At 34.6% G+C, this 11519-nt stretch overlaps 1 protein-coding gene across 1 annotated transcript; it reads right to left on the minus strand.

The window, feature by feature from the left end:
* Window positions 1-7037: 7037 nt before the first annotated feature.
* LOC143581494 (E3 ubiquitin-protein ligase AIP2-like) lies at window positions 7038-11256 on the minus strand. Its single transcript, XM_077064266.1, has 5 exons — window positions 11110-11256; window positions 9868-10087; window positions 9004-9239; window positions 8009-8221; window positions 7038-7187 (listed from the first exon to the last, which is right to left on the minus strand). Exons 1-5 carry the CDS (start codon window positions 11254-11256, stop codon window positions 7038-7040), a joined length of 966 nt encoding a protein of 321 aa, XP_076920381.1.
* Between the last annotated feature and the right edge of the window lie 263 nt (window positions 11257-11519).

Below are 11519 nucleotides of genomic sequence, written 5' to 3' on the forward strand. Positions count from 1 at the left end.
ATATATTCAATTGACTCGATAGACAAAGTTAATCGATCAAACCTAGACGGACTCCTTACGAAGAACTAAATGTAGCAATCCTGATCGACAAAGACCTATCAATAACCTAGCACCTTACAGCTATTTAGGTTAGCAGCACACTTAGGATTATTTGATTAACTAATATTATTCCTATGATCTTAATGCATATCAATCATAAAATAATCAAGAACACAAAGTAATTGACCTAATAGTGACCTATCATAATGACAAACAATAATCAACGCAACTATGGAATAATAATAATTAATCAAACAATCCTAAATATCCATATGCATCAATTAATATAATTAAACCTTTTACTAGTTTATAAATCTATAATGATAAATAAATCCCAAGTCAAAATCAAACATCAAAATAGATTCATCATAAGCCTAGGCAGTCTATAAAGTTTAGCCTAGCATCTTAAAATCAAATAAAACAATAATAAAGGAATTCATAGTGGAAAACAAAAGAAACGAAAGATTAAAGGTGATAAAACCCGTAGCCTTCGTCCTAGATCGATATGCACGCCACCGTATGATTCCAAGCCTTCAAAACCTCCAAAAGATTACTTCTAGAGCTCCCAATTTCGTCCTGACCGGCTAGGGTATTCAGGTTCTGCTTAAGGGTTAGATTAGGGGTGTTTATATAGTGATTAAAGCCCAAAACCCGGAATATTCTAGAAATTAGGTTGCTCGCGCCACGCTACCAAAATACCCCCACTTGGCCGCGCAGCGTGGCCAAAGTAACTTGGTACCGGTCCGGTTCACTCCTGATCTGGTCCGGTTTGTTTCCTGATGGTCCAGTTCATGGTTTAGCTTGTTTTTTATCGTTTTTCGCCCTCTTTAACCACGAACAAATCCCGGGACCTACATTATTCAAAGAAGTTAGTAGTATACAAATCCTAATAAAAACCGAACATAAACTAATAAAATATTATATAAAATGTACACGGGATTTATGTATATTAAGCATTATATCAGTACCTGTAACATATGTATAAAATACGATCAGCTATAAATATAGCTTGTGAGATTTCCACAGTTTGATATACAAAGTAAAAACCATACAATTCCATGAACTCGTAAAACGCAGTAAGGGTTCTTTACACTCGATGCAATGGACCTGGGTGTAAAGAACAAATGAAGGTCCTTTCCAGTTGGGGATACCAACGTACTCGGATATGAGGTCCCTTTTCCACTCGATACAAATGGACCTGAGTGCAAAGAGGGGCGTATGATCATACTTAATGAGGCTACAACGTGCAAATACATTCGAGCAAATAAATCAACTAACACACAAGTCCATATAGTGAATTATAGTTTGTAATCGAAATAATAATACTTGAATTTTATAATGGATACATATGCTACCCCAAAACATTAAAACGTTTAAAAAGAGGTTGTGAAAAACACCTTATGAAATGAGGTAAAAAGGAAAAACCCGAAACGTTGAAAGGATTGAGAATGGCAAAGAACCGAACGCGTCACTGTAACACTGTGAAAATACCACATCTAGTTTTGTGGCCAAATTGTAAATTTTAGAAGTTAAAGGGGCTAAAATGCCAAATCTGGAAGTAGGAGGACTGAAAATGAAAATTCTGAAATTTATGCATCTTCGCGTATCGCGAAGTTACTGGCACACGATTCAAAGCTTATCCAGTGACGTGTCGACACATGGCAGCACGTGATTGACATGCAAGATTGCGGCGCAGTACATGCAACTTCGCGTATCGCGAACTGCCATAGGCTGCATCTTCGCGATATGCGAAGATGCACAATTTCGGCTATAAATAGGGTAGCTACGAGTTCATTCGTTTTCATCCCATTTTCACCCTAGTTTTCACATAGTTAACATCGGGAAGCGTGCTAGGAAGTTCCGGGGTTCCGAGGGCTGTTCTAGCAAAGAAACGAGGTGTTGTTACGCTGCTAAACGAGCTGCTGATTCCGTAAACGAAGCACAAGTCGAAGTGCTGCTGTTTTTCTTAGTCTTTGACTTCGACTAGCCGATTAAGGTAGGATTAAGATTAAGTTACTTTAAATACATAGTTATAACTTAGTTAAGGGTATAATCGTTAAACTGTTAATGTTTACCAAGTAATGTTTTATAAAGCAAAGACGTTGCTTCCATGTGAAGTAATGTTATCAAAAATATATTTTGACGAGCACGTAGTAACTGGAAGGGGGATATCATTAGTAGACTCTTCTTGTCTAAGGAAAGCAATTCGTATACATCCCAATCAATCGCGGGACCCTTTTGCTTACCTAGAGAAATTTGCCAACGTGATATCCTTTATTAGGACAAAACGTGCTATTCCAAATGTCATATGTAAATCCAAAGTATTTTCATAAAAACGATTATAACTATACTAAGGTTAGGTCAGACCTAAGAGTCTGCTAATCAGACCTCGAGTCTGCTGAACTGAAACAGACTTAAAGTCTGCTGAATAATATCAACTAGGTACTTATGCATACCTATTATGAATATAGGTGAATAGCCTACTGAAGTTAAGGAGTCTGATATTACCTACTGATTATACAAGGTGAACACGTTAACCTTTTATGGTCTGAACTGATTTTACTCTTGTAATAGACTGGTTGTTTATTGCAAAGAGTCTGATAAATGTTTGCATAAGATTATTGTCTCTAAAATCGTTATAATACAAAATAGATAATAAAAAGCAACTCAGACCGAATACACATGTGTCTGGATCCAAACATAACTGATAATTGGCAGACAAAACCAAGTCAGTCATAACCGGTCTCCAATAGGGTTACATAGCCTAGGGGAAAGTTGTCTCCAAATAGGGGCTATGTATTTGGGGAACCTTTGAATTGTGTGTGTAGGGTAGCGGTACAAATCCCGGGAATGACAGGCGTTCCTGCTGAGTTTGTGAAACAGAAAACTGTATTTGTATTTAACGACTGTTATAAACTGTTTTATTGAGTCAACATTTCACCAGCACATAGCTGACGTTTTTTCCCACCCATGCAGGTAATTAGATGGCAATATATGGTATGCAAGGTTTGGAGTCATAGAAGATCGCTCGAGATGGCTCATTTTTAAATACTTATAAATCCTTGTATTATTAATATCACTGTTTTGTAAAACTACAAACTCGGGTATTTAATTTTCGAGTAATTTTGATAATGTAAATTAATATTTTAATATTTAAAGATTTCCGCTAAAATGAGCCCGCTACTCTGATATATTTGCAAAACAGGTACCAACTGACAGTCAAACTCCTAGGCCCTGTATCGGGGTGTGACAGTCACGAAATCAGAAACGAGCGATCTGCGCTAACTATAATAGGTAAATACGAGAATTAATCGATAATCGTACGGGGTTATTTTATTGTATAACTTATATTGAAAGTTTGTTAATATTTTATAAATTTTATATCTTTTAATTATAATATCATTATTTAAGTTTGGACGGAATTCGGTTATTAATACGATATAAGTGTTTTAACGGCAAGGATATGAAGTTTGCATGTTCGAAATACTTGAACTAGGGTTTATAAGTTGAAAATATAATACATGCTTTAGCGAGGTGATTTTAAGTGAAATAAAGTTTACGTTTAAGATTAATAAATGATTTTTAATTACGGTTTACGAAAACGAAAAATTTGGTTTTTAAGTATGAAATGGTGATATATTTTATATTTAATTTACATAATTTTTATTTAATTTAAAAAGGTTTTTATAAATTTATTATGATTTTTAATTGATTAAATATAAATAATTGATAAGTTGTTATTAAAATAAAAAAAGGTGTCTGACTCGGGTTTTGAACATGGGTCCTTAAGTTACAAGTTTCGTGCGTTAACCCGTTGGTCCAGAGATGACATTCGTTTGGGTATTGGTTTTAATTATATATATATATATACACATATATTACCAGTTTAAATGTTATGTTATTTTTTAATAATAATTATTATATCAGCCTGAAAAACAAAAAAACAAACAAACGCTTAACCCGGGTTTGATGTTTACAACACAACAGTCTTAACCAGTGAACCAGAGTTGTAATTCGTTTAAGACACGGAAACAAATATGTATAAACACAAGACTTAAGTTCATATTCTCTAATTGAAAACCTAGGTTTTCAATTGGATAAAATGGTTCCATGAGCATTGATTAAAGCTTAGGGGTTTTGTTTGTTGATCAAAAACTAGGGGTGAGCAATTTGCGGTTCCGAACCGCGAGAATCGGGGAACCGAAACCGAATCGCTAGATCCGAACCGTATTACTGTATTTCGGGTCCGATTCCGGTTCTTAAATTTGGATGAAAACGGTTCTCGGTTGGGTTCCGGTTAGAACCAACGGTTCCAGTTAAGAACGCTAGAACCGGGTTAGGTTTAAACTTTGAAGATTACATTTGAAATCCTATTTATTTAGTTGGCTTTCTTGCTTCCATGTACAAGCAACCATCCACGTTCTCACTTTTCCCGTTACATTTAATCCCTTACAATATTATAAACGATAATCATCTTCTACGACCCTAAATATGATTTAAAAAATAATTGTTTTCTGAAATATTTTGAGTCATTCTAATCTATTCTCAATCCCCTTCATTAAAATATAATATGTTGACATGATAATGATTTATTTTATGGGATGTCGCTTGTTTCTTTCACCTTCTAATATTTCATATTTAGAATTTTAATTGAAAATCGGTTCTGGCAAGAACCGTTTACGGTTCCGAACCGAAACCGTTAGAATACGGTTCGGTTCTGGTTCTTATATTTAGCATTTAACAGTTCCGGTTCCGGTTCGGTTCTCGCGGTTCCGAACCATTGCACAGCCCTATCAAAAACTAATCATATTCATATATTAATTACCCAGAGTTTTGTTGATTTGACGGAGAATGGGACTTCGCTGGAGCCAAGGACCTTGGATTTGATTACGGCCAAATTAGAAGAATTAAGGATGATAGAAGTACGTGAACGAGTTTAGCAGTCTTAGGTTCCTATTTATACCATTAGGGGAGCGTCTACACGTCAATTATATTGATTTGATTTCCGAAAAATCCGGCGGCCATCACGGGATTGATTCACGGCGTTTAGGTTGTTATATCGTAATTAATTAGTTGGTTATGATATAATATCGAAGATTATTGATTTTATATAATTTAATTGAATTAAAAAAATATGTTTAAAGGTGGCGGCCTCCTCTGGCGCCGGATTCCGTCAGCCGGAGGTTCGCCAGAAAAACGTGGGGCTGGGTAGGGTTAATTTACTATAATAATAATATAATTAAAATGATATTTTCACTCTAAACCCTCAAGTTTAAGATTCTTTTAAGTTGAAATTTAATATTTAAAATTTCATTTTTAACCCGGAACTTTGAAGTGGTAGAATTTATGGTTTCTACTTAGGGTTGGGATAATTACGCATTTAACCCGCAAGGCTCGATTAATGTTAAGACTCGGGATTTTATAAACAACCAAATATAGTAATTAATGCACAACGTTGAACATTAAATGTCGGGAACACTTTTATTAATGATAAATAATAAATCGAAATGACCAAACGGGTCAGGTTAACGAATACAAATACGAATCGAAAATCGACGAATGTCATAGGTTGGCGGTGGCAGGTGGTGTGGCGGTGACGGTAGTTGGCGGTAATGGCGGGGACGGTGGTGAGTGTTAGCGGGAGGTGATGGTGAATATGGTGATCGGTGGTAATGGTGGGAGGGTGGTGAAGATGGTGGAGATGAGTAGGGTGAAAGAGGAGATGGAATGAAAAAAAAACATCGGGGGTGGATGGAATGAATTTGGGCTGTTACAGAGGGAATGGAATGGACAAGGTAATGAGTAATTCCATTCCCAACTAAACATATTTTTCTTCATTCTTTCATAATGATCAATTCCATTTCACATTTTATTCTTGCATACCAAACACTACCTAATTCTTATTAATATATTTTAGTTTAATTAATGCTGTAAAGCAAATGCATTCCATTGCTCATGTCATGTATGTTTTGTTTAGGAAAAAAAAGCTAATAATTAAAATAGGTCAACAACAATTGTTGGTCCCAGGTTTTTCTATAATTGAGAAGAACGCGGATGTTTTAACGTAACAAAGAGCCATAGTTTTTCAGTTTTTAAAGTATTGATCTAAAGAAGTCAAAACTAATTATTGAATAACATATTATTCAACACAGGTCTGGATCAATTCATATTCTTTTGAGCACTAACTAGACGTTTGTAATGATCACACAACACTCAAAAGTTTTCATGGGGCAGAGGGCAAAGGCATCGTATATATTGTTAGTTACTTTATGAACAATGAATATGATGCTATAGCATTTCGATTGATTTTTGTGTCATCTTTTCCAAAAACACGTAGGGGTGTTAATTATTCAATTTCAAACCAATTAACTTGAAAATCATACTGAAACTCTTTACAACCACACCAAATTACATGTACGGTTTTTGGTTAGATTTAACTATTATTCAGTTTTAAACCAATCAATTTGGAAATCAAACCAAAACTCTTTGAAATGTTAACAAATTATATATTGAGTTTTCGACTAGGTTTTAAACCAAAACTGAATTAGATAATTGATTTTATTAACACAATTAAAAACAAAAAAAAAAAAAACAAATTACATGTACTAAGACTTTGAGTTAACAAGTTGTATAGCCCACATTTAACATCAAACCTATTCTAAAATATAGAAAACCAGACCGAGAAACCTGAAATCCAAACCGATGAACACCCATCCTGTTAAAAGTTTGATCTACCGGTTTAAACCAATCGGAATTGAAATTTGTTTTCGTTTTGGTCTTAACATAAAAATATTCAAACCAAGGTAACAATCAGATGGAGCACCCCCTACAAACCTGGGTAGCAGACATTGCAACATATCACACTTTTTCCCCTCTCATTGATTAATGTATTAGAATCTATTAATATTCAAATATATGTGGTTCAAATGTAATATTTAAGTGCAAAAGATAACATAATGCCATACAAAAATCATCACAAATACAATATTATTTTTAGCCTATACATACATATATTCACCTCCACGAACTGCATTTGCAGCTCCTTTCCTTTCTTCTTCAGCCTCTTTCTCCCGCTCCTTCCTACTTTCATATTCGTGATCATCAGTTCGCAGTTCATGACGACAAATAGGGCAAGAATTATGCTCATCCTGCCACAAAAACACCATAATTCTCACTACCCGTATTCAATTAAATGCCATATTAAAACCCATGAATCAAATATCGTATTAGTTAAAACTTTCATTTACTAAAAAGCAGTTGTTAACCACAGGCTTAAGTTTATAGTTAGCAGTGCAATCTTTTGGATACACTTAACAGATTATTATTAACAATCCAACTCGACCCAGTTCTTGTACTTTCGTACTAAAACAAGGGTGTGCATGAAACTGAAATAACCAAACCTGATAAATAGCCGATGATTTGGTTTCATGTTTTCTAAAAAAGCGATTGTTGACCGAATCGATTGGAACTAACCAAACCAAAAAAAAATTTTTAGGTCCAAAAGTGTACTAATCAATAACTGATTTTGGGCCACTACTATTCGGCCCATAATTTTCAAGCCCAAACGTTAAAACCAAAAAACCCGAAGCCGAACCGAACCCAAAACAGAGTTTTCTTCTTTTGGTCTGGTTTGAGCCAAAATGTTATAACCGAATCAAACCCATTGTAAAAACTGAAAACCAAATTAACCGAAACCAAACAGTTTTCAAAATCCCCCAAAACCGAGTTTTTTTTTTTTTGGTTCGGTTTGAGCCCAAATGGTAAAACTGAAAAAAAACAAACCAAACTGAACCCATTGTGAAAACCGAAACCGAACAGTTTCCAGAAACTGAGTTTTCCTTTTTAATTCGGTTTGAGCCCAAAACCGACCCAAATCGACCCCAACTAAAAACAATGATTTCATCCGGAACCCATTATGACCAGTCAACCAACCTATCTAACAAGTAAAAGAAGTGCAAAAACTAATTACCAGCCACGGTTTGAGGCAAGGAGGATGAAATGTATGCTTGCATGGCATTTCTTGCATATTATCATTTACCACTAAATTCTCCTTACAAATTGCACACTCAGCATCTGCTCCTAACTTGGTTAATATCTCATCTGTAATAGTGATTACTGGAAGCTTTGCAACCACTTCTTTACTTGCTGGCGGGGCCCTTGGTGCTGAATCACCCTCCGGGAACTGCATATAAACACCAAAACGTATTGTTACAAAAATGCCCAGAACTGAAAGTCCTCAATTCAGGTGATGTTTTGTCTTTAACGGATCGAATCTAAAAATTAGCTTAATAGAAAATGGTTCAAACGGGTCAAAGTAGCTAGGGGTATAAACACGCTTGGGCGCGACTCAGCTTGTTACACCCCCTAAAAGTAGCCCAAAGTGTAGTTTGAATATGTAAAAGATGAACCTTCTAAATTATTTTGCTCAAAAGTAAGTATTGTTTTTGTAATTACATTTGACACACTAGTTAAAGAAAAACTACAAACCAAAAACTTGAAGTTCTGACCTTCTAGATCGACCCAGACATATACCTGATTAGTGTTGCTAAACGGGTCGTGCTTGCAAATTGGCAGGTCAAAACCGGCATAAACGTGAAATTTTCACATGAACCAGAAAACAGTGTCACGTAGATGAACCCAAAACCCAAACAAAAACTGAAGTCTTGGTTTTATGCTTTCAAAAAAGCTGAACTTTCAGTTCAGTTTCAGTTTTGCATGTAATTAAACAGAACCGTACCAAATTAATGTATTTTCATTTTTTATTTTAAATTTTAAGTAACATATAAGAATTTAATACAGTGTTATCCAAATGTTTTAGTCCAAACGTATGATAATCCAAACTATTAAATAATAAATATATTTAGGCCCATACAGTGCTATCCGACCCATGCACACCCTTACCAACCCCAACCAGTCCATTTTGCCACCTCTACAAACAATCTAATGCTATGACAGGTAAATTACCATTGCCATAAGTCTGTCTATCAACTCTTGTGGTACATTATTTGATTCTTCTGTTATGTTAGGCATAAGCTCCTGAATTCTCTCCATCAGATCTTGTGGCAAGTTATTAGGCCCGTCTGATGACTCAGAAGCTTGCGACATTGAAGCTGCAATGCTTGCCATCAGGTTTGACTGAACCAGCCATTGAGGCTGTGGTGGCTCTTGGTCAACTGTTAGATGCCCTTCAAACAAATATCCTGTAATAAATAATAACAATATAATTTAAATACATATAACCTCCAAAACCAAATTACATGTTTTTTCTTTTGTAATAATATAAGTTTTGAAATCATATTAAACACAACAAAATGTTTCTTAAACTGTTCAAATGAAAAAAACAAATGTTTGCATGTAGGTGTTAAACAAACCAAACATTCAGGGTTGTTGTTTATTTAAGAAACAACGAACATGAACAAAAATTTGTTTTAAACAAACAAGTATGAACACGTCCCGCTAGTCCATTTATGTTTGTGAACCTTCGATCGCTCATTAAAATTAAGTTATGCTTGTCCATTTACAATCATTAGCTTACGATGGTTTAAATCTGTTTGCTTACGTTCATTAATGTTTCCATTTAAATCTTTTAGGCCCATTACGATTTACTCTAGTTTTAATAGCTTTTTAGGCCCAACACATTGTTCAGGTATGTTTGTGAACCGTCTGTCTATACTATTAACAGATAAACCTAAAGGAACACGAACAACTGAATTTTTTAATAAACGAACACGAACATGAAAACCCTCTTCGTTTATTTGTTTGTGCTCGATCATTTGCTTACAATAAAATTCACATATTGACCCGCTACATGAAAATAAAAGGGTAGACCTTGATTTCTCCTGCTTTGTGCAGATTCATCAGGCTGAGTATCCATTTCACTCAACTGTTCTCGGGCCCTAGTAACACAAGTTTGTAAATGTTGTTTTTCAGAAGCTTCAGACACCAGTTGTTCAGCTTCAAGAAAAAGCCCTAATCCAGCATTCCAGAATCCAGGTGATGTATATCTCGTTTTCAATATAGTTGCAACACGAGATATCACTGTGAAAAACTGTGAAATTTGTAGCTCAATTAGCAAGCAACACTCATCAAAAGATATCCAATTCATTAGTAACTGATTATGATCGGTGTTGTTCATCGACTAAGGCAAATTCTATACGATCAGATTTGTTTCTGTATCCAATAAGCATGAAACCTAACTCATAAATCTGCATACCATCACCATTACTTAGGCCGGAAAATACTAAACATTTCAACTTTGATCTTGAATACTAGAGCTGAAAACGAACCAAATGATTGGCGGGAAGTTTGTTTGTTTAATAAATGAACGAACATGAACAAGGAATTTCGTTTGATTAACTAAATGATGCACATAGGAGTGGCAAATGTGACCCATGGGTTGTAATAAAATGTATATAATGGGTCAAGCTAAAAAAAGAAAATGATTGAAACGGGTCAAAACGGGTTGACATTTCTTTTTTTTTCCCTTTCTTTTTATGGAACAAGAAAAACGGAGGAAACTTTTTAGTTTTTTTACTTTTTCAGTTTTTGATTTATATTTCAAGTTATGATTTTTTAATTATTTTTTTTTGAATATTTTAGTGAGGGTTTTCTGAAATCTCAAAACCCATTTTGACCCATTTCAAAAACCCCTTATTAAAAAATTCAAAAAAAAAAATTTTAAAAATCATAAGTCGAAATATAAATCAAAAACTGAAAAAGTAAAAAAACTAAAAAGTTTCCTCCGTTTTTATAGTTCCATAAAAAAAAGGAAAAAAAAAGAAATGTCAACCTTGACCCGTTTCAATCATTTTCTTTTTTTAGCTTGACCCAACCCATTATATACATTTTATTGCAACCCATGGGTCATATTTACCACCCCTAAATGAACACGAACACAGGCTATGTTCATTCAATTTTGTTACAGCCCTAAATTATTGAATACATAAAGTAGATTTCAACTAATTCAAATTCAAATAATAATAAACAAATACGAAACCCTAACAATTACAATTACACGAAATTATTCCGTTACAATGAAATACTGATCAAAATAATAATAATAATAATTACCGATTTACGAAGAGACGGAGACCCAGAGAGGTAAAACTGATGGAGCAGAGATCTGATAGAAGTAACAGCTTCTTCAAACATTTGTTTTTTAGCCAGCTGCTTCTGTAATTCCTGCAGTTTCTGTATCAACTCATCCTCACGCTCCATATCCTCCTCCTTCAAATTTGGTTTTGCTTGAATTTCAAATGGTAACGTATGAATGAATGTGTATTTTGTTTTGTTATATATGAAGGATGGGGTGTCTTGGGTAGGGGGAAACCTCTCCAACTAGACCAACTTTGGAGGAACGACTTACAGCATTCTCATCTAACCCGTTATAATATGTGAGCGGTGTTTTTATAATTTAGACAGTGATTTAGGGTGTCGTGAGTGAAGTGTTTTTATATTTTAGAAAAAGTAGTGATTTTTCT

This window comes from Bidens hawaiensis, unplaced genomic scaffold (genome assembly GCF_021521415.1).
Source record: "Bidens hawaiensis isolate Kalapana, Puna unplaced genomic scaffold, B.hawaiensis_p1.1 tig00031079_1, whole genome shotgun sequence".
In the NCBI taxonomy this organism is placed as follows: Eukaryota; Viridiplantae; Streptophyta; class Magnoliopsida; order Asterales; family Asteraceae; genus Bidens; species Bidens hawaiensis.

What these genes read in the sequence shown, in the direction of transcription:
- LOC143581494 (XM_077064266.1), bottom strand. Translation starts at nt 11,256, where the DNA reads ATGGAGCGTGAGGATGAGTTGATACAGAAACTGCAGGAATTACAGAAG. An exon ending in CTCCGTCTCTTCGTAAATCG is followed by an intron (nt 10,088 to 11,109) that starts GTAATTATTATT and finishes CAAATTTCACAG; the next exon opens with TTTTTCACAGTGATATCTCG. An exon ending in TAGACAGACTTATGGCAATG is followed by an intron (nt 8,222 to 9,003) that starts GTAATTTACCTG and finishes GTTTATATGCAG; the next exon opens with TTCCCGGAGGGTGATTCAGC.